Source organism: Drosophila tropicalis, unplaced genomic scaffold (genome assembly GCF_018151085.1).
Source record: "Drosophila tropicalis isolate 14030-0801.00 unplaced genomic scaffold, ASM1815108v1 contig_878, whole genome shotgun sequence".
Classification (NCBI taxonomy): domain Eukaryota; kingdom Metazoa; phylum Arthropoda; class Insecta; order Diptera; family Drosophilidae; genus Drosophila; species Drosophila tropicalis.
This window is the reverse complement of record NW_027173374.1, coordinates 5090215-5115257: the sequence shown is the minus strand read 5'-3', so window position 1 is coordinate 5115257 and position 25043 is coordinate 5090215. Positions and strand designations below refer to the sequence as shown.

Sequence of the window (25043 nt, the reverse complement as noted above, 5' to 3'; positions counted from 1 at the left end):
ATTTATGCATTAAATGAACTTGAAAACAACAAAAACCAAATTGACAAACCAACATAAAAACAAAATAACCTATAAAAAAAATAAAACCTATACAAAATACCAAAGCGTAGGGTCAATTTAAGTTATGGACTACAAAATACCCTTTAATAAATATTTAAAAACAAATTTAAGATGAATTTAAAAACTCTCAATTTATATTTACCTAAATATGTGAAAAATTAAAAAAAAAAATCTAAACAGTTTTTTATAAGTTTGATAAACTTTTCCATAAACTTTTTGCCGCTCACTGGGTACTCAATGTTTGAGGGAGTTTAAAAAAAAAAAGGGGGGGAAGTGAACAAAAGACTTGAGTAACTTAAAAAAAAAAAATAGACGCTATGATTTATGAGTTTACCAAACAGTTTGAAAGCGACAAGCTCTGAGAATCGGGTCAAAATTAGCAAGTCTTTAACTTAACTAAGCTCAAATTAAGTTAATACGACACAGAAAACCAAGAAGAGACAATAAATTTAAGAAAAATTAAGTTAATTTTTGTTGAAATTTACTTTAAATGCAATTTTGGAAAATGCACTTTCCCTGGCACTTTAAAATAATCCATAAAAAAAAAGGAAATAAAGTGAATTGTGTGAAAAAATGTGGGCAAAAAATTTCTCACACACATGATTATAATGATGCACACTACTGCAGGTTAGCAATATAAAGATGTTTTAAATATTATTGTATAATTAATTATGCTTTTAAAAAAAGAAGAGTCTCAAAGTCAAAGCAAAGTTCAATGCCAAAGCACAAAAGCAAACAGAAAATGCCTTTTGTATGCAACTGATAAAGCTTAATTATATATCCACACAAACACACAGACACACACACACACACGTACACACACTCATCACATACAGATCACAGTGTTTCCCCCCATTCATTCATCTACATAGAGGCATTTTTTTGGAAAAATGAAAAATTGTGAATTATTCACACGATCATCACATCGCATCGTCTTAGGCGTCTTGGAGTTAACTGAGTTAACTTGTTTAAATTCTCATTAATTATGTGTGGCTACCGCTTTGTCTGAAGGCTTTTTTTCCTCTTGGTCTATGACCCACTAAGAATATATAGACAGTTGATCCATATCGCCTATTAAACAAAAAATAATAATAATAGAAACCAACACAAACACACAAAATTATAAAACAAAAGACACAATCATGATCAAGTGCCACATTTGAAGTTCAGCAACTTTGCACACACACACACACACACAAAACGAATGAAACTCATTTAGCACGGTTTATTTTTAATTTATTTATGCATTAACCAGGCCTGTCGCTCACTTTACTCTGGTGAATGCCAATTGACCGCCAAAACCAAAACTGGATGAAAAAAAAAATATAATAAAATGACATTAAAATTGTTGACATCATTGAGGAAGTAAGCACGAGGTAATCTTATGCTAATTATGTTGAGGCAACAACAAAAACAAAACAATAAAAAAAGAAGCTGATCAACAAAAATATCTAACAAAAAATTGCAATTCGACGAATTGCAGTTAAGGGCCAATATCACAGATTGCGATCAAAGTCAAAAATAATTGCAGTAATTACATGCCTTGCCTTGCCTTTGTGTCTATCGTAAAAAAAAGTAATTAAACTAAACCAAAAACAACTCAAAGCACCGCCACTTAAAGTTAAATTCTTTATTATAAGAAAGAAAAAAAAAATGTTATTCAACATTCAATGAACTGCAAAATATTTTGTTGTATTTCAATTTCAGTCCGAAATGAAAGTTCTGAATTCTGAGTATGGGAAAGAAATTCTTACTCTCCTGTTGGGTAATTTTCCATTTATGGTTTTCTTTTTTTCCGTTCTTCTGTTGATGAAATGCTTTTCAAGAATGGAGAGAGAAAACGGTAGAAAATTCTCAATTTGATAGCCATTTTGGGTGGTCTGGGCTGCTGCTTCCCGCTGATAAAATGCAACTGCATTTTCAAAGTTTATTAGCTTATATTTATTTCATTTAAGTAAAGTTTGCTCTTTGAGCTACTAATGCGATAATAATTGGAATTAACTCAGTTGCTGTAACTATCTAGTTGAGTTTGGCCAACCACGTTTAGAATTCGTTCAACTTATGGGACAACCAAACGTTAATAGTTATGTAAACTTCAATGGTTTTAATATTAATAATTGATCAACTAAAATATCGATGCATCAGATGTGTCAGATGTTTTTCTGAATCAATATAGTTCAGTTTTTCTTAACAAATTTATGATTATATAAATTAATAGAACATTAAAACACTCTGATCTCCTGACACTCTTAGAAAAACAAAAACTCCTTGAGGACTAATTGCAAATAAAAGCTTTAAACCTAAAAATAAGCAACAAATTTTCCATAACAAGTTAATAGTAATTAATTTGTTTTTAGACGCTGTTATAGGCTCTTTATTATGTCATATATTAAGAAATTGATAATTAATTTATTTCCTATACTCGGATTTATTAATATCCATGTATCATCACCTTAGGCCAATTGTTGCCTTCATTATGCACAGTTATTTTGGCCAGTTTCTAATGACCATAAACAATTATAGACATGGGAGAAATAGAAAAGATAGAGAGAGAGAGAGACAGAGACAAAATTAAATGCTTTGCAGTTGTCTGTCATTTGCATATTTATTTTAGCCAGCGAAAAAGTTAAGTAGCCTTTAAAAAAAGATCAATCTGATCATAAACAAATTGATTAGCAACTGAGATGAGTGAATGAATATTGCAAAAATATGAAACAGGGGCAATACAAGTAAAATTTTGAATAATTTTACCAAGAAATTCGATGAATATTTTGTTGCCAAGTTGGAGACCAAAAAGACACTTCATTTCACAGTTGTGTGCGAATATCCATAAAAGGATTGGGCCACACAAGCCACAGAGGCGACGGCTGGTGTGGGGCAGAGATAGGGCAAGTGTTTGGTTGGGACACTCCAATGAATTTGCTTTGATTTTTTCACACCTGACACACATGCCAATAAATAAAAAATAAATCAATTAGCAACCATGTACTCACCCCTTCTTCTTTTCAGGTATATCACACCAGCGGCAGCAGCAGCGGCAACAGCAGCGGCAGCAACAACAGCAACAGCCAACGGAGGTTCAGCAACGTCAGCAACAGGCGGAGTGACAACAAATGGCAGCAGTATGACAACAACGGGGGGAACTAGTCTGGCAATTTATCCCACAATTACAGCTCAAGTCTATAGATCCAACAATGGCATCGATGTATTGGATTGCGCTGGTCTCGAGCAACTGCATCACACAGCCAACACGACATCAGCAGCAGCAGCAACAAATTCGGGCAGCGGTTTCTCTCAACGATTGAGGGAATTGGCCGCCTCGGCAGGTCTCCTATCCTTAAAGCCGCGCCAACCACTGAAGCCAGTCATCAAGACACGCGGTTCACCTGGCCCCGAATTTCCCAAGAAGGTCACATTTAGTGCCTTTGCCACAGTTCAAGTAGTTTGAGAGTGACTACAAGAAGCGTGGCATCTGTGCAGGCGCAGAGCAAGATGGAGGTAATAACAAACAAGTAATTAATCAGGAAATGCAATGAAATGATTTTGTCAGAATTATATTTGAGACTTTTTCCACTTTTTATTCCGATTCATATTACCAAGTTTCAATTAGTCGAATTCTTAAAACTCAGAGATGGAGGTATTTTGAAGGGGAGTCAATATAGCCATGTCCGTCTGTACTTCACTAACTTCATGACTTGACTTAGCTCTTATTAACGTTAGGCAAATGTAAGGCTTTATGATTAAATTGGTACACGAAATTTATTTCCTAATTTTTATAGGTTGCATTTTCTTGATTAACCTTTTGATATTTGTAAACTGATTTAATATTTGTTCTTTCTCTCCCTCTCTCTTTTAGGTTCTTCGATCTTGCATTGTTAAACCATATTTGTTGTTTGTTTTTATTGTTGCTGTTGTTAAATGTTTAAAAAAGAAATGAACTGGATCAATATCTGGCAATTGGATGAATGATTCGACGAAAACAAGAAGAATTCCTTAATTCACCTAAGTTGTGCCATGTCCTTGGCTTGAGAACATAAATATATATCGAAATATCAATTAGTATACTATATAATCCATGTGCCCCGATAGCTAAAATATATATGTGTATGTGTATACCTCAGACTAGCCCCAACCAAAACTATATGTCATACTTCACTTCTCTTTACATTCCAAACTTTTACTCTAACTTAAATTCTTGTTCTTTTATTTTTGTTTAAAAGACTGACTTTTCTACAGTTCCTCTATCTTGATTCTCTATTCTTGATCTATCCTACCATAAATCAGTATTTCCTTTCCGGTATTTCCATTTCCAATTTCAACCTAACAAAAAGAAAAAAAAAGAAACCCAGAAAATACTTTTTGAAAAAAGAATGCACAAAAATTCTAAATATTTTCTATCAAATTGTAAATATGTATGAGTTTTTGTCATAGAATTATCGCTGGTAAGAAATCCAGAGAAATATAGTCATTAATATATATATTCAAAGTATATATCTATTTTTAATATATAAGCCTGTTGCCGTTTGAAAATGATGATTAAAATTAATACAATTTGTAATATCAATGGCAAAACGAGCACAAACTAAAAAACATATATAAGCGAAAAGTAATTAAATGCTGTATATTATATTTAAACACAAAAGACAAATATAATATATTTAATTTTTAAGTCTAATTTTATGCATGATCAATGAAAACGAAATAAATTTATTAAAGAAATAAAGAAAACATAAAACCTTAACGCAACTTTTCATTTAAATAACTTAAAGTTTTGAAATTTATAAACAGACTTGAAAAAACATGAAATATAATGTAAAGATTGCAAAATCTTTAGTCTATATAGTTGATTTATAAATTATAAGACAAAAATGGAAAACATTTTCCAATGGCTTACTTAGTTTATTCAAGATTTTCATTAATTAATTAACAAGTTTTATTTCAAAACAAAGTACAAAATTATATTTTATAAATATAAAATATAATTCAGTCTGATGACTGAAATGATAGTTAAATTACAATATTGAGCCATCATACATAAACAACTAAAAAGTCAGATATTAAAACCGACAATATACTTTAGAATAATACAATAAAATCAATTATAATTTTTATAAGGAATTTCACAAACTCTTAATTGTGCTTATTGCTAGGAAACTACCGACATTTTAATTTGAGATAGTTTCAGAAATGAGATTTAGAGTAGATTTAGTAACAAGAAGGGGGAATTCTTTATGGGACTTGGAAAACCCACTCTCGAATATTATAATGGTTTGGAAATGAGTTCGAATCTTCGACAATAGAAAAAAATTGATAGTTATCTGTTTTTTCGTATGGTCAACAAATCACCTCGTATGATGATAGATTTCAGAATATCTTAGCATCATTTTAAAAAATGAATAACTAAGGGCTTTAAGAATTATAAAAATATGTTTGTATAAAATGACAAAATTGGGAAAATCTTTTCAAATACGTTGGCAAAGGTAATAAGAGGGTAACATTTTGTTTAAAGAAAAGTTTAAAGTTATAAACTCTACAGAGTTACTGTGAAGCTTTGAATTTAAGAATTCCAGGCCATGGAATACTAAAGTAATGATAAGAAATTTTAAGTTGAGACTTGGTAATTGCGCTCAATGGTTTTGTTGATAAAGCGTTTCCTGGAGAATGCTTATTCAAGGTCATTTGCTTGATAACCCCACGACTTGGTGCATTTTTTCTCCCCCCGCCTGGGGAAGGCACATTAAACTAGAAAATTAATGTATCATTAGATGTGTATATTTAACTAAATACTCTTCTTGAATCTTACCAATTAGAATTTATGAAGTAGCTCCTTGTTTAGGGAAATTCCGTTTTTTTTTTTTGGGGCCGCTTCATGTTTAAAAAAAAAACACGTCCGTCATTGGGCGGTAGTTATCGATAGACCTGCTCAAAATGAGTGGATGGCTGAGCGAATTCGAAAAGGCGCGGCGAATTCTACTCGCGAACAAGCAATTTCGATAACTATCGATATTTCCCGCCATTAGCTTTTGTCGAGCGAATTCGGTTCGCTGGGCGAATTCACCTCACAAATGAGTAATTTCGATAGCTATCGATATTTCCCGCCATTCTATTTTGCCATCTCTACGCGGGCAAAATAAAAAAACGCGCATATAAAAAATCAAACAAAACAATAAAAAATAATAAATAATAAAATAAAATAATAAAAAATAGCAATTAAAAATGTCTGATTCTGAATCTGCTGGTCCGCGTGTGAAGCGCCAGCGGATAGATAAAAATGGTCGCTTTGCCGCCATGGAGCGACTGCGTCAACTCAAAGGAACGAAGAACAAATGCCAGGTGGAGGAGCAGGTCGATGATGTCTACGAAGTGGTGGATGAGAGGGAATATAACAAACGGGCCCAAGAGAAATACGGCAACGGCGATTGGATAGAAGATGGTAAGTGGAAGAGGCACAACAAGTGGTTTTTTCTCAAAACAATCGATTTTGGATTCTTTCAGATGGCACTGGCTATACAGAAGATGGCAGAGACTTTTTCGAAGATGAGGATGAGTACTCCGAAGAGGAGCAAGAAAAAGGCAAGGGCAAAAAGGCAGCCAAAGGCCAAGGGAAGCGACCACGTGAATCGGATAAACCAGTCAAGGGCAAGGCATCCATAAGGAATCTCTTTAGCAATGCTGTGCCCAAGAAACAGGACATTAAGAATAGTGTTAAGGATGATGACATCCTAGCCGACATCCTGGGTGATATAAAGAAGGAGCCTGGCGAAGGTCAGGCAACAAAAGTGATCGCTCCAGCCAAAATGCTGCGCAAAGTGGAAGCAGCAGCTGCCAAAGATTATGTCAATAGCTTCTTGAGCAACATCAAAAGTCAAAAAGAAGAACGACAAAAGGATGACAATGAAATGCTGGAACGAATCCTGAAACCCAAAGAAACAAATCCACAGAAAAAGGCCGCGTCTGCTGCTCCCACGTCTGTTTCCACTGCTGAACCAATTAAAAAGGATGCCATAAAGAAGGAAGAACAAGATATGGATTACAGTTGTCTAGAGGATGATGAGAATCAATTTGAGCTGCCCTCTCCAAGTAAACCAGCTGAAACACCAGCAAAGTCTGTTAAAGCTGCTGTATCTCCACCTCCTGCTGCTGCTGCTCCACCAGCTTCTACTTCTGAACCCGATGACATGAGCAAATTGTTAAACAATTGGGAATCCATATGTCAAATGGATGATGATTTTGAAAAATCTGTTTTAACCACTGACCAAGATGCCTCCAGTTCCACTTCCCTAGCCAACGATGAGGAACAGCTGCGTTTCTGGTACTGGGAAGCCTGGGAAGATCCTCTCAAGCTACCCGGTGAAGTATTCCTCTTTGGGCGCATGGCCGATGGCAAATCTATTTGTGTGCGAGTCCAAAATATCAATCGAGTTTTGTATCTTCTGCCCAGGCAATATGTAAGTACCTGAACCAAGGAATACGGTGACCCATGGAAATTTATATGTCTTTCGTTGCAGCTACTGGATCCTATTACTAAAGAGCCCACTAAGCAAATGGTTACAGTGGCCGATATGTACAAGGAATTCGATACACAAATTGCAGCCGAACTTAAGCTGGATAATTTTCGTTCTCGCAAAGTTAGCAAGAACTTTGCCAACCATGCCATTGGCATTGATGTTCCACAGACCTGTGATTATCTAGAGGTCCATTACGATGGCAAGAAGCCAGCCCCGAATGTGGCTAACAAGAAATATGATTCGATTGCCCATGTATTTGGTACTACAACGAATTCATTGGAACGATTTCTTTTGGATCGCAAAATTAAAGGCCCCGGTTGGTTGCAAATCAGTGGCTTCAAGACGAGTCCTGCTCCGATGAGTTGGTGCAAAACCGATGTCACCATTACAGAGCCCAAGAACGTGGAATTATTCCATGAGAAGGGCAAGGCAGCTGCGGCACCGCCTCCCTTGACCCTGCTGGCTCTCAACGTGCGCACCTCAATGAATCCGAAAACTTTGAAGAACGAAATCTGTATGATCTCCATGTTGACGCATAATCGTTTCCATATTGATCGACCGGCTCCGCAGCCCGCTTTCAATCGTCATATGTGTGCCCTGACGCGACCGGCCGTGTCCAACTGGCCATTCGATTTGCAGCTACAATTGGGCAAATATAAATCGACGAAAATCTATAAACATGACTCGGAGAGGGCGTTGCTTAGCTGGTTCTTGGCTCAGTATCAACAAATCGATCCAGATCTTATAGTCACATTCGATGCTATGGATTGTCAATTGAATGTGATAACCGATCAGATTGTAGCATTGAAAATTCCCCAATGGTCACGCATGGGTCGTTTGCGATTGACACAATCCTTTGGCCGGCGTCTCTTTGATCATTTTGTGGGTCGAATGGTGTGCGATGTGAAACGCTCCGCCGAGGAGTGTATACGAGCCAGATCCTATGACATGCAAACTCTCTGTCAGCAGGTTCTTAAATTACAAGAATCCGAACGCATGGATGTCAATGCAGATGATCTGCTCGAGATGTACGAGAAGGGTAAGTGTGATAACTAAGCAATCCTTTGACAAAGGATAATGTTTCATTTGTTGTTGCAGGAGAAAATATAACGAAACTTATATCGCTAACCATGCAGGATGCATCCTATATGCTTCGTTTGATGTGTGAGCTTAACATTATGCCTCTGGCCTTGCAGATAACCAATATTTGTGGTAATACCATGACGCGAACCCTTCAAGGTGGTCGCTCTGAGCGTAATGAATTCCTATTGCTGCATGCCTTTCATGAGAAGAACTATATAGTGCCCGATAAGAGGCCAGTGCGACGAGGAGGAGGCGGTGGCGGAGGAGCCAATGCCATAGCAGATAATGATGCCACAACAGCTCCCGGAGATGCAACTACAGCTGGACGCAAGAAGGCTGCCTATGCTGGCGGTTTGGTGTTGGAACCCATGCGGGGATTATATGAGAAATTTATACTCCTAATGGATTTCAACTCTCTGTATCCCAGCATTATTCAGGAATATAATATATGCTTCACCACAGTCCAACAACCTGTAGATGCGGATGAGTTGCCCATACTGCCGGAATCGAATGCTGAGCCGGGTATTTTACCATTGCAATTGAAACGTTTGGTCGAATCGCGACGTGAGGTCAAGAAGCTGATGGCTGCCCCAGATCTGTCGAGTGAATTGCATATGCAATATCATATCCGACAAATGGCTCTTAAGCTAACAGCCAATTCAATGTACGGATGTCTTGGATTTGCCCACTCGCGTTTCTTTGCCCAACACTTGGCTGCTCTGGTCACGCACAAGGGTCGAGAGATTCTCACGAATACCCAACAATTAGTGCAGAAAATGAACTATGATGTGGTTTATGGTGATACCGATTCCCTTATGATCAATACGAATATCACTGATTACGATCAGGTCTATAAAATTGGCTATCAAATCAAACAGAGTGTAAATAAGTTATACAAGCAACTTGAACTGGATATAGATGGTGTCTTCTCGTGCCTTCTTCTGCTCAAGAAGAAGAAATATGCCGCCGTCAAGGTGAGCAAGACTCCCAAGGGAGTGCTGAAGCGTGAACAGGAGCACAAGGGTCTGGATATTGTGCGTCGCGATTGGTCCCAATTGGCCATTATGCTTGGCAAGGGAGTACTCGATGAGATTCTAGCCGAGAAGCCTCTAGAGGAGAAAATCGATGGAGTGCATCATCAATTGGAACGCATTAAAGATCAAATTCTGCAATCGGCTGTGCCATTGCCATTATATGTCATTACCAAGCAGTTGACTCGAGCCCCCCAAGAATATGCGAATAGTGCATCCTTACCCCATGTCCAGGTCGCTCTTCGCATGAATCGCGAAAAGAATCGTCGCTATAAAAAGGGCGACATGGTCGACTATGTCATCTGTGTGGATGGCTCCACAAATGCGGCCATGCAACGTGCCTATCACTTGGATGAATTAAAGACAAATGAGAATCTAAAACTAGATACAAATTACTATTTGGGCAATCAAATTCATCCAGTGGTCACTCGCATGGTTGAAGTACTGGAAGGAACCGATGCCAGTCGCATTGCCGAATGCCTAGGCTTAGATTCCACCAAATTCCGTCAGAATGTGCAACGGTATGAATAATTGAATCCTACTCCTCCTTTTATTCAATCCTCTTTGTTTCCTCTTCACAGGGTGCAACGTGAGATGACGGAACAGTCGGAGGGAGAATCTCTTCTGAAGACCACTCTGCAGCGTTTTAGGCTCTGTGAACCATTCCGTTTTCCCTGTGTAGCCTGCAAGTCAGAGCAATTGATGGCCACTGCTTATCGTCCAGGACCGAACTCCACTCATGTCCCCGTGCTGCAGCATTGCTCCAATACGGAATGTTCCACCGCACCTCTACAATACTTGGCATACATAAGAAACCATTTGCAATTGTCCATCAAGACGTATACACAGCGTTTCTACAAAAATTGGCTAGTCTGTGATCATCCCGATTGTAATTATAATACCAGAACGTTTACAGCCAAAAAGGAAATGCGAAGGCCATTGTGTTACAAGTGCAAAAGTGGAAGTCTCTTGCGTCAATATACCGAACAAGATCTTTATCAACAGCTGTGCTATTTGAGATTTATGTTCGACCTAAACAAGCAGCAAGTGCAACAGAAATGTAAGTTCAATTGGCCATTTAAAATGTTTCAATTAACTAGTTCTTTATATGTAATTTAGCTACACTAACGCCGGAACTAGAAAACGCCTATCGTTACCTATATGAAGCTGTTGATCAGCAATTGCAAAGCTCTGCCTATAAGGTGATCTCTTTGAAGAAAATCTTTGGCCATTCATTGGCACGGATGACCTCGCAAGCAGCAGTCAAACCTCAGCAGGTCCGTGATGATCTGATAGCCAGCACTTTGGCCGATGTCTAAAGCTAACGTAACGTAAATTACACTTTAATTCTTATTTTTCTTTTATTATTATTATTAGTAATAGACCCTTTAATATTAATATAATACACTTAAATATATAGATACACACAATGTGCGAGGGGACAAACAAAAAGTTAACTGACCATTTTGCATCTGTTTGAACGGAAATTAAATATTTACATGTTGGAGCAATTGGAATTAGTTATTCGCTTCTTGAGTTTATTGTTTTTGTATGGCAACTGCTTTAGTTGTTTGTTTTTGTTAGTCCCACTCGTATGTAGTGTATTCAACTAGAATCACGTCTTATTAAGGAACTTCTCCAATGGAAAATTGCGAAATGACTCATTGAATATGTCAGTGAAAGCTGTACTAACTAGCTCATTAATCATGGGCCTAACAAATGGCAAACCCAATTGCCACATGCTGTTGATTACACCATCGGCTAATTGATTTAAAGGTTGGCCCTTCAGTAAATTATCTATATGCAGCTCCATGCCACCAATGCGATCCACTTCCACATGAACTTTGATTAAAGAGCCAGGCTTACCGACACGTCGGACACTAGTCGTTTGACTGCCGATTAGAAACCAAAGAGAGGAAGAGATAGAGTTATTAGAATATATGATAGATTAGGCATTAGGATTTACCTATAATCGTATAGTGTTAGATTCCAATAACCCTGACGACTGAGATCACTGCCAAGCATTTTGGCTTTAAATTCATATTGACCCTCTAGACTTTTCTCCGGAAAGTACTGAGTATACACAATACGTTGATCTTCGATGTCAGCATGAAATTTGGTCACCTCGGAGCGTGACCAACCGAACTCGGAAACATTGCGTAGTATCAAACTGAAACTACCCAAACCATGGGGATCGCCGCGTCGCATTTCCACATAGGGTGAATAGTGGGGATCAAAGGGCTTGATGTTATGATCGGGAATGCCTTGAGAGGATGACATCAAAATGTACATTAAGTATGTGGAAACCCTTTCACTTTCGGCTGCCTCACTCACCTGTTGTAAAGTATGCCCTTAGATCGTTAAAAACCTGTTTCATGCAATCATTAAAATCCTCCGCTTGGCTATGGCAGCGACCCAGCAAATGTTTGAGATCCTCGTCCACATCTATTTGACTCGAAGTTTGGGCCACATTGGCCAAACCCACAATCATGATAGCAAGTAATAGAAATCCACAGTTGTTACAGTTTGAGAGCGATTGTATTGGCATGTTTCAGTTTGTTATTGTCTGGGCCAACGGGGGGTGGGGGAAGATGGGGTAAGGGTAAACAATGTGTTAACTGAAATTACAAATATACAATAATAGTTAAATTTTTAACTGTTTGTTTAGCTGCATTTGTTTATGTTTAAATTGACGCAAAGACAATGAAAATATTTGTTAAAATCATGGTCGATATTATGGTTTATTCCGTCTTGGTCTAAAATTTTGTTAATTATTAACCATTTGAACTGCCCTTTACTATAAAGTTGACAGTTTTAAGCCCAAACCATTAACTTAAATTGGAATACCATGAAAATGAAGTTAAAGAGCATTTAATGAGTTTAGAAGTTAAACCTTTTAAAGTACACTCTTAGTCAGACAATGTTTATAACGGTAATAAAAAAGTTTAATCCGGTTTGACAACAAATGTAATTAATCATTAAGATGATAAATAACTGTATAGATATAGCAAAAAGTATATTAAGGGTCCGTGTGAATATCAAAATTGATTCATCAAAGAAAATTCATTGAAAACTCCTAAACAGGATACTAAGCCTGCGAGATTCATTTATCCTTACAGTCTAATAATGCCATGAGCATATACATTCCTATTCAATCATCTATCTGTCGATGAAATAACAATATTGAATGAACAGAAAGTAAGTTAAATATTAATGATAAGATAATGTATTAACTAAATCTGCAAAGAAAAACTACCTAAAGTCAATTCAAAATTGGTTAATTTTAAGACCTCTTCTAAAAACAGTTTTTAAATTTTTTAAGCCTATCTTGCCAAGCAATTTAGAATCCCTTCAAATCATTAAAGTTTGGAAGTCACTGCTCTGCACTCAGCTTTATCATATTCTCTGCAAAGCCTAAAGGGCAATAACCAAAAATATTAAAAGAAAAAAATGAAAACCAACTCCAAATTATGTGAAGTTGTGTGTAATCTGTTTAGGTTTTTATTGTTGTGGGTCTGCACTTGACCTCTTTAATGTAAGCAAGAGGCATTTAATTTTTTTTAAACATTAACAACAGCCAAAAAAATTGTTACCAATTGTAAACAAAAGACTTGTACAAGCGACAAACTTGCGGGTGTAAAGACATATTTGGTTTTTGGCTTTTGTTGTTGTGTTTCCTTGTTGCTTTTGTTTATAGACATTATCATCATGCAACAGAAAAGCAACAACAACAACAATAACCACCACAAAGTATGGCAAAGCAGGGAGTAATTTGGTGTTGTTGCAGCTGTTGCAGTTGCAGTTGACCAACAGACAACAACAAATAAAAGAAGAAGAAAAATGGCTATGCGAGACAACGGTCAGTTAAACAAACTTTAAAACTAGTTGCTAACTTAGAGTCTATTTGTTGTGCAACAGTTTGAGAGTCACTTGCGAAATTAATTCACATTCTCATTATACTTTCGTTACTATTGTTGTTGTTGTTTAATTGTTGTAAACTTTTACCCAAAATATTCTGAATACGGTTATTTGGGTCTATAGCACGCACACTCCTTTTTCTTTCGTATGCAAAATGAATTTTTAATAATTTAATATGAAATCTTCCCTCCACGACTTTTGGATGTTTTCTTGGTGTGCCGAATACCGCGACGTCTGAATCATGCGAACTGCCGCAAACAACTAAGCCAACTCAATGAGCCCGGCCGAAAAGCAAAGCTTGGACAATGTAATTTTTTCGAGGAAAATTTTGTTTTCTTTGCCTCCAAAAAGTAGGAAAAAAAAGCTTAAAGTTACCATTTTCCAATTCCCTCCCTTCCCTTCGCTTCCATCTAAAAAAATTGTCATAAATCTCAATAGAATCCGATTCATAAAAAAAAATTACTCAAAACGCGAAAGGAATAATTTGAAACTGAGCTGAATTTAATTAGAAAAATTCGTGCTTATGGTTATATGTTCATTCGTTTTTGTGTGATATTGAATAATTCAAATTTCGGAATTCAGTTTCATGTTTCATATGTTGTGCGTGTTTGGCAAACTCATAATGTACATATAAATAAGTGTAACAATTATCATCATTTCAATATCAAGGTTAAATGAACCAAAATTTCATCAATGGCTAAATAACAAGGCTGCAGCTTCAATTTCAGCACTTTAAACCAAGGCCGCTATAAATAAACTCAATTAAATCGAAAAAAACAAAAGAAAAATTTACAAGTGAATAAAAATGTTCTTTGTGAACAAAAAGTACGTTAAGAATTTTAAATTGAGAATTCGAAACGTAACGGAAATACGTGTTGAAAGCTTTCAAACGTAAATCAATTACAAATAAATAGATGACTGTTGTACTTATTTGAAATATATCAATATATATATTTTCTTGATCGAATCATATAAAACTGGCAAACTTTAATGCTTAAAGCATTCCATTGCATTAAGTGATTGGCTAACAGTGCGTATTAAGTTATCTGTCTGCGGGGGACTGTTAAAAATATGTTTACTGGGCTATGCTGAAAAAGCTTTAAATGGGAAATGACGCATGGGTATTTTGGAACCTGTTGCTGTTGGGCTCACTAGCCAAAGGAATCAAAACAAATGGAGGTGGAATTTAGCAAAGAAAATTTCCTGTTGCCGGAAACAAAATATGATTGTAAGTAGGGAAAGTGTGTGGTATTCAAAAATTCCCAAATATATAATGGCTTCACTTATGTTTCAGATTTGGATCACACGGCGGATGTGCAGTGAGTAATCAATAGAGCGGAGACCAAAACAACGTGGTTTACTCTTTTTATAATTGGGGTATACTTACAGGATGTGACAAGGCACTAAAAATCTAATCTCTTTCTATTTTTCACCAGACTCCATGCGTGGGGCAATAGCCTTCAGGAGGCCTTCGAACAATGCGGCGTCTCAATGTTTGGATACATGACGGAATTGGATTACGTCTCAGTTGAGCATTGCTATAAAATTGAAGCCAAGGGCGATGATTTGGAAGGATTGCTATTCCATTTTCTTGACGAGCTGCTCTTCCTGTTCTCCGCCGAACCTTTTTTGGTGTGCAAAAAACTGGAAATCACCAAATTTGATTTGGAAAACTTTGAAATCATTTGCCGTTGCTATGGTGAACCCTTCGAATTGGGCAAACATCCGCAGGGCACCGAGGTGAAGGCCATCACATACTCGGCCATGCAGATCGTTCAAAATGTGGAGGCAAGCAACTATGAAGTGTTTGTTATAATTGATATTTGAATGCCAACGGGAGATCCCAAGGAAAGGCAGGAAGAGCGGCGGAAAGAGGAGAAATAATGAAAGGTATTGAATAAAAAAATTTGTTAATATATCCGTTAGCCACCCCTTTTTCTCGTAACTTTATTCTCCACTGTGTGTCTGTGTGTGTGAGTGTGGCTATATGTCCTTCCTCATTAATCATAAGTGATATACCCAAAAAAAAGCAAATATAAACTGCACATGGCCCGAAAATCTGCAACCACGGCTGTCCCCCACCTCTTCTCCGCTTAGAGGTTGGATGAGATGACTTTCATCTTTCAATTGTTTGTGCATATGCAATTAAGATGCGTCTGGGGTAACTTATATTTAACCCTTGTTGTTTTTTTTTTTTGCTCGTTTTTGCATTCCCTTTTATTGTTTTGTGGCTTTGTGAATTGCCAAGATGCCTAATTCCCAGACCCCGAAACTTATTTGATTTCGGTTGCCCTTGTGTCCTAAACTCTAGTTCATTGCACTTTCGGTTTGTACTTGCAGCAGGTCATGGGCTGCTCGAATGTACCTAATATGTTTGAAAATCTGGTGGTTAGTACTTATATATAGTAAATCAGAATGGTATTGTGCTGGGGGAAAGGTTTATCACACTTTATTAAATATTACGAAAAATAAGTAATTGATATTATTCAAAATATAAAAACAAATCATTTAAATTTATTTAACAGCAGCCGTTAAAATTAACGTAACGTTTGCGTCACGTAATGTTCATAGTCCGTTTACACTACATCTGCTGCGCCCGCTTTTGGGTGAAATTTAGTTTTCTACATTCACATACAACATAATTGGGATTGGTGTAGTCTTTAATATGTTTCCACCGCAAGCTAAAGAAATCAGTGCATAAAGTCAATAATTTTTCTTATTTCTATAATATTGTTGTCCAAACAAAAATCAAGCTTGAAATTTCAAACAAGCGTACATTTGTAGTGTAAACACCAATTTTGCGTTTTGGGCTCGATGACAAAATCGATTGGCAACACAGCATAGTGTAGACCCGCTGTAAGTTTACGTTGCAAAATCAGCTGGTAATCAGCTGTTCAGAATATAAACAACAAAAAAAAGTCTTGCCGCTTGCTCTAGATGATCTTGCCAAGGTAAGATCGAAAAATTTAAAGGAAATACATACATATATGCAAAGAAACGTGAATGGTTTTTGGTTGTTGTTGTTTTTACTGGATTGATTGGCCGAATAGCAACACTGGGCAAAACAGCCCGACACCAAAGAACACGAAAGTGTGTGTAAAAGAACAAACAAACAAACAAAGTGGAAAGCAAAATGGGCAATAAACCGCACACACACATGGCCGCCGCCGCCGTCTCACGAAAGTTGTTCATTTGTCGTTTTTTTTTTTACATCTGAAACGCGTCGCAGTGCTCCGCGCTTATTGATAAATGACAAAATCATTGAACATCATACAAAATTCTCAAAAAGATTCTTGTAAATAAAATGCAATCGAATTAGATAAAAGTGTTGAAAGAAAAAAGAAATATATACGATTTTTTTCTTGCTGCTTTTCAATTCGCCGTTGCCGCTCTCTGCCTACCTCGCGGCCGCCATTGCTGCTAGCAAACACACACATTGCGGAATCATTTATTTTAAGTAAAAATTACGGCCCAAAGCCCTGGATCTCAGGCCCTGAAACGTATTGCAAACGAAAGGTAATTTCATAAGCTACAATTTGAGATCAAAATCATGAATTTAGCTATATAAAAAGTGACTGAAAAACGTGGCGGAAAAAATCCATATGAAAGAGAGAGGAAAGAAACGAAAAAAAATGTGGTAGTACGTAGTACTAGAAGTGGAGAAGCAAGTGTGTGTGCTGTGTGTGCGTGTGTGTGTGTGTATAGCGGGTGCTGCGCTGGGCATTTTTTGTAGTGCTTCTTCTTATTCACAAAAGGAGCCACATTTCTATTTGCCATTAATTATGAAATTATTTAGGAAAGAAGGTGGTGGACTGCGACTAAAGGACGATACCGGTAAAACTCCAGCTGACCATACAGCTGCCAGGACTGTAAGAGAGAGAACGTCGACGAGAGAAAGAGAGTAAAAAGAACAAAAAAAAAAAAACAGTGGGAGCGTAGGTGTAGAAGGGTGGACAAAGAGGTGGAACGTGGCGACGGTGCAGATAAGTGTCATCAGGTATTTCATTTTATTTCATTACAATTGAACTTGTATCACCCTGTTGGGTCACACCTGTAAGTCAGACTCTTTCTCGCTCTTTCTAACGGTCTGTAACTTCTATTTAATTGAATTGCTCTGACTGTGAAGCGCTGACGTCACATTAACCAAAAGTCGAGTTTGGCATACAAATGTATATTTATCTGAATGGTGTCTACGTATGTATGTATATAATATAATACATACACACGTACATATTTTTTTTATATGCTTTAGCTATCAGCCCGAGGCCCTTAGGGAGTTTCTCGTTGAATTTTATAAGTGGTTTTTAATTCTTTTCAAAATTAGTCGTTGCCAGATAAATCTGATGAAATTTTAAACCAGATTGAAATCACAGATTGCTCTTTTTATATAAAAAATTACAGTAAATATATTAACCAATAAGCAAACCTATAAATTTCGTAACATAATTTACACACACTTGATAACATCGTGAGAATCGACATTTTAACTAGGTAACTGCAACTATCATAGAAATCAAAATTTCAGTTTGTGGTATTAACTGATTTAACTTTTAAAAGACATGAGAAATGCATCAACAAAACGCCTGACAACATTATCATCAGCGTATCAATTAACCCATATAAAAGCAAATACTTACAAAATTGTTTGAAAGCGGAACTTTGGAATATGATAAGACATGAGGAAAACTGTGAGAGTGAGTGAAAGAGAGAGGGAGAGACTGATAGCGACAAAAAAAAGGAGTGAAATAGATGCAATTTTTTTTTTTTAAATGGGCTTGGTCTTCTTGGCTGTTGTTTGTACATACATATGTATATAGGTTTGATGACCTCCTCCGCCAAACACTCGGCAACTCCATTCGCACATCATCGACGGCGACGCTGACGTAGACGTTGTTTCCTCTTCTTCTTCGATTTTGGGTACAAGTTATACACATGCTTACCCGGGCCCCCACCCAGCTCAGCCACTGCCACAGTACCCCAGACCCCGGGCAAATGGCGGCCATCGAAGACCCAAAGACAACAACAATAACGACAGCAGCAACAACAAAAACAACAACCTACATTGGAGCTGTGTCATCAAGTATTTTAGTATGGATCTGCACTTTTTCTTTTTTTTTTTTTTTGGTTACTTTGATTTTGCTTTTGGCCTTCGGTCAAGTCTTGGGGTCTTTCATCTCTTTTCCTCTTTTTTTTATTTTTTGGGTAGTGAACCAGTTGCCTTCTCTGTTGTCTGGTGTCTAAGTGCCTCTGTTTGTTACCTGTTGTGGTTGTTGTGTGTGCCTCCATTTGCTTTTTCTCTATATACCATATAACATACACCTGAATAACTGGCGGTGTCGCTAGAATCTGAAAAGAGTTTTTCCACTATCATTGCGGAAGCAATGATTTGTATTCTTTTTCAATCGGCTTATAAGAATATCTGGTCCCTTCTATTCAAATATTCCAAGGGAGGGTGACACTTCACTGTGACCTTAACATTTGTAAAAGTGTGATTTTTACAGTCACTTTTGTGATGATCTTCAAATCTAACAGGAAAGAGCAGCCAATTTGATTGTGAGACTGTTACCAAATATTTCTAATATGAATATTCGTTTCTTTCGAATTGAGAAACATATTATGTAGCTTAACAACTTGCTTGATTGCATTTAACAAGCCTATGTTAAATGTATCAGTAAAAGTTGGTTAAATATTGATGCAATTATTGATCAACATTTCAAGCTTTTAATGGTCAATATCTAATCTAAGCCAAAAACCAATTTTGTCCAATCTTTCTATTGATGGTGTGTGACATATTACATCTATGCATGTATGTTTTTTTCCTGGTTCTTAGCGCTCCAAATAAATAATATGTCTATATGTATGTATTATTTAAACATATCTTCTAATCAATATGACTAAGCATTTTCAATTGAATCTGGCAACTCCAGCAGCCCAGCGGGGGCTTACACAATAAATTGAAAAAAAAAAATTAATAAAATGAAATAAATTTGTCGCACTTGCTGCTAATACTTACATATTTTGCTATATCATATATACAAAAATGAAATACTTGAATTTGTCTTATAAATACAATTTTGATTGTAGCCTGACCACTTTAGGTCATCGTTATTTATCATATAGTAATTTGTGTGTGTGGGTGTGTGTGCGTCTCAGTGTGTATAAAATTGATATTGGAGGTTGCTTTTTTTTGTTGTTGCACTTTTATAATACCCCGGGAGGAAGAATTTGCCAGTGTGGAGGCATGTCTCAAGCACAACAATACAATCACACACATTTATTTATTATATACAATACAGAAAGATATATGTACATATGTATAAATGTACATATATGTATATACATATATAAAATACTTAAGCGAAACGAGTTAAAAACGATTTCATTAATATGTTTCGGTCGCTTTAGCTTTTGCTCATTTATTGCAGCCACATAGCCGACATAAATGTACCCTTTTCTCAAATTTTGTTTAAAAAACTTACCTAACCGAATAAGAGAACATCCGGAATATAAATTTATATTCAATATGTTTAATAACTTGATTAAATCAAAGGAAATATTACAATTAGACACTTTATTATACAGTTCACAGCTTTGGTATTTACCAAATGTATTTAAAGTGTCCTGACCATAATTTTTGGCAAATCCGTTGACTTCAATTCTCCAACTAAGCTTAAAAAAATTTACCAACTTTTTCATTAATTTTGGTTACAAAGAGTATTGATAATAACTTGAGTAATATTATTTGAAAATTTGTGGCATTTTGTGACCTATTAAATGCCGTTGTATATTAGGAATTCCAATTCAATTGAGTACTTCTGCACCCAAAAAGAAGAGCATCAGAATGTCGGCCTTTTTGATAACAATTATATTCAACTGACTCGTTGCTTTTGTTGTTGTTTTTATTGTTGCTTGTGTTGCTTCGCCCTGGCTATTTTTAACATTCTGTACGAGAAGAGAGAGCAAAGCGAAACAGTACAACAAAAACAGAAAAAAAGACGACAACGAAGCCGGCGCAGTAGCAAACAGCGCATTGTTGCTGCAAAAAAAAAAAAAAGAATAAAACATTAAAAAAAAAAAAAAAGTGGAATATGGAATTTCTGGGTTCGCTTTTTTACCCCTCTGTCACGAAGCGTCTCGTGTTTTTTTATATAAATGTATTTTTGTTGTTGTTGTGCGTGCAAATTGGAGCAGGGAAAAAAAGAATAAAAAAAAACAACAACAACAAAAAATTCACTCTCTGCCCCAACGATGATTTCCTGCTGCTGGCAGGAAAGAAAGGAAAGGAATGAATGAAGATGGGTGGGTGGCTGAAGGTTGTGCTGAACCACGTTGTTGGGATGGGGAAAGAAGAGCTCTGAGACACAGACACAGAGATGACAACTTATTTGTTGTTGTGGGTGATGTCGTCACTTGATGATGATGATGATGATGTTGATGACGCTCCTCCAATTGGGTCATACTCGTTGTGGGTTTCTTTTTTTCGCTCTTCTGTAGTTTTTTTTATTCCTTTCGCACTTCATTGATAAAATGATTAATCGTTATGATTATTGCTGTGGGGCGGGGCAGTGATCGGTGATGGGAGGAGAGGGCAGGGGATTACATATGTCTGTGTGTCACCTAAACGGATGTTTAAACGATTTATATGGCAGACATCAACATAGACGAGACAAGAGACACCCTGGGAATGGGCAACATTGTATGCATGGAGAACATACAAAATTTCTGATGATAACGATACGAGTTCAAACAGGGTCAATAATATAAATTTAAATTATTTTATTAGGCAATTCGAATGTGATGTGAATTCTATATAGTCAAGTCTTTAGAAACTTGATTTTGGGTCAAATATTTGAAAATTCGTTTTTATAGCATACTTTTAGGTTCATACTGTGTGAAAATTCTGTTTTTATAGATAAAGTAACTGAAATCATATCAGAACTATCATAAATTTACAAAATGTTATAACTATTGAAATGCTATTAAAACCTTTTCAATTTTTTTGTAAACTAATAACTAATACAGACAAAAAACGTATTCTTGTAAAGATTATTTCTTATACATAAATACACAAATTTCCTGTAGTTACTAAGCCCTTAAAACAAATCACATTATTCGCTAAGAACAATCAATTGTCATGTTGGGATACCTTTGAATTTCTTACTTTGGTTTTGCTCAAAAGAAAATTAAATCAATTTTAAATAGAGGAGAATATAACTCACCCCAAAGAGATAATTATAGAAAATTGATTAGATTTGATTGGGTCATAAATAAGAAATTCATCTATATGGGGTAAAAATGCTTTTTGACAGAATCAGATGATCAGATACCCAAATCAAAGTATGTACCTACAATTCTTGTACTCTAATTGCCTAATGCACAAGAAATTATGGTGAAAGGCGAGCAAGATGTGGCAAGCAGGAGCAGAATTTCACCCTAAGATATCAAGATGGGAAAAAAAAGAAAAGTTGTGAAAAAAATCGATTACAAATGCAATTTATGGGACAGGCTAAAAGGAGAGAGGAGGAGAGGCTACACACATCTGCCTAGGCCCTCTCAGACTCGGCGACTCCTCAGACAAAAGTCCTTTTCTTTTTTCTTTTTTTGAGGAAAATCGCAAAGTCGCCGCCGCATTTTCACTATTTTCTTACCAGAAGCCAGGAGGCAGCTGCCCCTTCTGTATGTGTGTTACTCTCTCACTCTCTTTGTGTGTGTGTGTGTTAACATTTTGCATCATCTTGAATGAATGGAATTGATCTTTAATTTTTCTTCCGTCTGAATTTCCTTTTCTCCCCTCTTCATCTCGTTCTCCTGTTTGTCTCTGAGATGATCTTTTATAATCCTGCAGCATCCTGCGTGCGCTCTATGTTTGTGTGCGGTACGTGCTCATAATTTATTCTTACACACTCACTCACACACACACACACACCTGCCTAATTTTTTTTTTTTGGGTGCAGCTGCTCCTAGTTCATTTCGATTTGTTGTTTTATAATTAAGCGCCATCTTACCTAGTGGAAATTCCTGTATTATATTCCTGCGGTGAAACAGGTGGTTAGATATTTGTTGCATTTACCCCATTTGACGACTTCTTCCTTCATCTTGATCTTGACATTGATCTAAAAACACTGAATATCTAAACAATTTGTGTGAGGGTGCCTATGTATGTATGTATGTGTGCGTGAGAGGAGTATATGTACATACAAATATTCGTATAAATCTCCATATGGACACACAAACCGTAGCCAAAGGCTTTTATGGCTAGCATGCTGATTTCCTTCCTCCATTCTCCTCAGACACAGAGTGTGGAAGAAGATCTTTACTTCGTTTCGTTACTTGGCGGTCGCAAAGTTCAAAGTCAAATGGCTATTTTTAGTGTGCCTTGGTCTTCTGGATCTTAGTTTTGTGTACATTCTGGCTTTTGTTTCTCCATTCTCTCTTTATACCCTTGCAAAAAGAGACAATATGTATTTTGCTTCCTATAGGGAGACATCCGTATGACTCTAACTAATCAATCGTCTTTCTACTTTAATGTCCTAAGAATTCTAGATAGATTTAGATGGATCGGAGGACTATCATGTGGCACCCATTGGAAATATCGATCAAGAATAGAATTTTTAGGACAGAACTTTTCTAAGTAGCAAAAGAATAAAGAAAAACTGACAAGGGTATTAAAACTTCGTGAAGCTCTTAAGTTAAGTCGATCTTTGGGTTTTTCAATTCATCTTTTTTCTGCCTTCGTTTAAATTTAACAGCTTCAAAGCTATCCTATGAGATGAATTCTGTTTCTCCTGAACTTGAAGTGATCTATCATTGTATACTCTTCATAAACCTGAGAAGATTGAAATACAATCTTAGATTTTGGGATGTTCTATATCCTTTTTCAGTTGATTATTTATTCAAATTATTTCACTCGTTACTCGTCGTTCTGTTTTTGTTGTTGGCTTTGTAATTAGGCAAAGTGAACCACAGGAAAAAAAACAGAAACCAGCAGCGGGGGTGCAACAACAGTAAGTCATTAGTAGCCCTTGGGCATGTGGCCACTACAATTAAAAACGCATTAGTTTCCTTGCCTGAGCTGGTGAACTGATTAGAAGCCAAAAAAAGAGACAAAAAATACAAACAGAGGGAAGATAAACAAAAAGCCAGCCAAAAGGTGAACAAACATATTTCCCTCTTTTCGGTTGATTAGAGAGAAGAATCTCCTTCCTTCTCCCAGACAGACAGAAGATGAAAATGTGCAACAAAAAAAAAAAAAAAAGAAAAAAACAAATAAAATTTGCAACAACAAAAAACCAGTTTCAGACAACATGCCACATCATTGTTGTTGTCTGCCCCACTTGGAGCCTGTCTGGCACTCACTCTCGCTCTTTCTCTCTGTCCCTGTCTCGCCAGCTCTCTGCACTCCCATGCGCTCCACATGATTAGCGCACAACAACAACAAAAAAAGAGTGAAAAAAGAAACGCAAAACGTTGCAAATGAAAATAAAATTTACAAATTCCATTCATGAAATTTTGCTGCGTTGGCCAACGACGACGACACGACATCATGAGGGAGCGAGCAAGGCGTTACGGAGGGGGAGGAGGCCAAAGCTCCATTTTGCACATAAACACACACATCCATATGTACGACACTACGTGGGGGATAGTACAAGAGACAGAGAGAAAGAGAGACTTCAACTTGGCTTCGGGCTGGTCGTGTTCTCGTATTCGTGTATGCGGCGTTGGCGTCGTCCTCGTCTCTTGGTCTCTGCATGTGTGTCTGTGTGGCGCTCTGCTGCTCCGCTTTAGCACTTGCAGTTATGTCGTTTTTCATTCCCTGCATTCAATCTGCTGCACCTAGGGTATGCTGGAATTGAAATAGAGAGAGTATATTAATACAAGGAATTGAAAAACATTTCAATAACGAAACAAGACCAAACTTTTTTACTTTTCTGAAGCGGGGATTACCATTAGATTAACTTTATCTTAAAGGGTATCAACGAGTCGACATCTGCTACAATCATTTGAACAACAAGCACTAGCACTTGTTGTTGTTGTCGTTGTTAGTGGTTGTGATGGTGTTGTCTCGCCGGATGTTTTGTTGTTGTCAGACGACCGTTTCATCTCCCGGCTTTTGCCGGCAAGCAATACTTGTACTGAAAACTGGGTGGAGGCAACCCTTGCAACATTGTTGGAGGACGTTCGTTGCATTGCTCCAAACATACAACGACACATATGTACGAACTCGCACACGCACACGCACATATGTACATTTGTGCAATGTATCGTCAAAGTAAATGTAGTCGTCTGACAAAACAGAAAAAAATAATACGTTGCGCTTGGCAATTTTTACACAAATTTTTATGCGCTCTGGTTTATTATGCGGGTGCCGATGCCAATGGTGGATTACCGCCCCGTCCGCCCTCGCTTTCCTGGACGCTCGAACCGCCAATCCAATCCTCTCAAG

General features: G+C 36.9%; 5 protein-coding genes and 1 long non-coding RNA gene across 7 annotated transcripts in view; 4 read left to right on the top strand and 2 right to left on the bottom strand.

Moving 5' to 3' along the window:
- The window catches only part of LOC137584898 (mucin-21), a 49100-nt gene extending 44524 nt beyond the window's left edge, over positions 1-4576 (top strand). The window contains 2 exon segments of the mRNA XM_068300492.1: positions 3070-3558; positions 3917-4576. Coding sequence (XP_068156593.1) covers positions 3070-3508 — 439 coding nt within the window. The 3' untranslated portion in view covers positions 3509-3558; positions 3917-4576.
- A 534-nt stretch (positions 4577-5110) lies between these two features.
- On the bottom strand, positions 5111-5984 carry LOC137585515 (uncharacterized). Its single transcript, XR_011033584.1, has 2 exons — positions 5864-5984; positions 5111-5802 (listed from the first exon to the last, which is right to left on the bottom strand). It is a non-coding gene; the product is annotated as an uncharacterized lncRNA (long non-coding RNA).
- A 178-nt stretch (positions 5985-6162) lies between these two features.
- On the top strand, positions 6163-11199 carry PolA1 (DNA polymerase alpha catalytic subunit). The gene is made up of 6 exons (XM_068300499.1): positions 6163-6493; positions 6556-7508; positions 7569-8607; positions 8667-10203; positions 10264-10742; positions 10802-11199. Exons 1-6 carry the CDS (start codon positions 6277-6279, stop codon positions 10999-11001), a joined length of 4425 nt encoding a protein of 1474 aa, XP_068156600.1. The 5' UTR covers positions 6163-6276; the 3' UTR covers positions 11002-11199.
- A 98-nt stretch (positions 11200-11297) lies between these two features.
- Jhbp16 (Juvenile hormone binding protein 16) lies at positions 11298-12173 on the bottom strand. The gene is made up of 3 exons (XM_068302000.1): positions 12017-12173; positions 11649-11946; positions 11298-11574 (listed from the first exon to the last, which is right to left on the bottom strand). The coding sequence occupies exons 1-3, from the start codon at positions 12171-12173 to the stop codon at positions 11298-11300; spliced, it is 732 nt and encodes a 243-aa protein (XP_068158101.1).
- Positions 12174-14712: 2539 nt separating this feature from the next.
- Archease (protein archease) lies at positions 14713-15472 on the top strand. Its single transcript, XM_068301913.1, has 3 exons — positions 14713-14828; positions 14895-14919; positions 15037-15472. Exons 1-3 carry the CDS (start codon positions 14774-14776, stop codon positions 15425-15427), a joined length of 471 nt encoding a protein of 156 aa, XP_068158014.1. The 5' UTR covers positions 14713-14773; the 3' UTR covers positions 15428-15472.
- Positions 15473-16595: 1123 nt separating this feature from the next.
- E2f1 (E2F transcription factor 1) overlaps positions 16596-25043 on the top strand; it is a 34354-nt gene continuing 25906 nt past the window's right edge. For both annotated transcript variants that reach the window (XM_068301911.1, XM_068301908.1), the window contains exon 1: positions 16596-17116. The gene's annotated coding sequence lies outside the window, so the exon portion shown is untranslated. The remainder of the gene's footprint in view (positions 17117-25043) is intronic.

What these genes read in the sequence shown, in the direction of transcription:
- Jhbp16 (XM_068302000.1), bottom strand. Translation starts at nt 12,173, where the DNA reads ATGATTGTGGGTTTGGCCAATGTGGCCCAAACTTCGAGTCAAATAGAT. An exon ending in AAGGGCATACTTTACAACAG is followed by an intron (nt 11,947 to 12,016) that starts GTGAGTGAGGCA and finishes CATCCTCTCAAG; the next exon opens with GCATTCCCGATCATAACATC. An exon ending in CTAACACTATACGATTATAG is followed by an intron (nt 11,575 to 11,648) that starts GTAAATCCTAAT and finishes TCTAATCGGCAG; the next exon opens with TCAAACGACTAGTGTCCGAC.
- PolA1 (XM_068300499.1), top strand. Translation starts at nt 6,277, where the DNA reads ATGTCTGATTCTGAATCTGCTGGTCCGCGTGTGAAGCGCCAGCGGATA. An exon ending in ATCTTCTGCCCAGGCAATAT is followed by an intron (nt 7,509 to 7,568) that starts GTAAGTACCTGA and finishes CTTTCGTTGCAG; the next exon opens with CTACTGGATCCTATTACTAA. An exon ending in GCTCGAGATGTACGAGAAGG is followed by an intron (nt 8,608 to 8,666) that starts GTAAGTGTGATA and finishes TTGTTGTTGCAG; the next exon opens with GAGAAAATATAACGAAACTT.
- Archease (XM_068301913.1), top strand. Translation starts at nt 14,774, where the DNA reads ATGGAGGTGGAATTTAGCAAAGAAAATTTCCTGTTGCCGGAAACAAAA. An exon ending in GCCGGAAACAAAATATGATT is followed by an intron (nt 14,829 to 14,894) that starts GTAAGTAGGGAA and finishes CTTATGTTTCAG; the next exon opens with ATTTGGATCACACGGCGGAT. An exon ending in GATCACACGGCGGATGTGCA is followed by an intron (nt 14,920 to 15,036) that starts GTGAGTAATCAA and finishes ATTTTTCACCAG; the next exon opens with ACTCCATGCGTGGGGCAATA.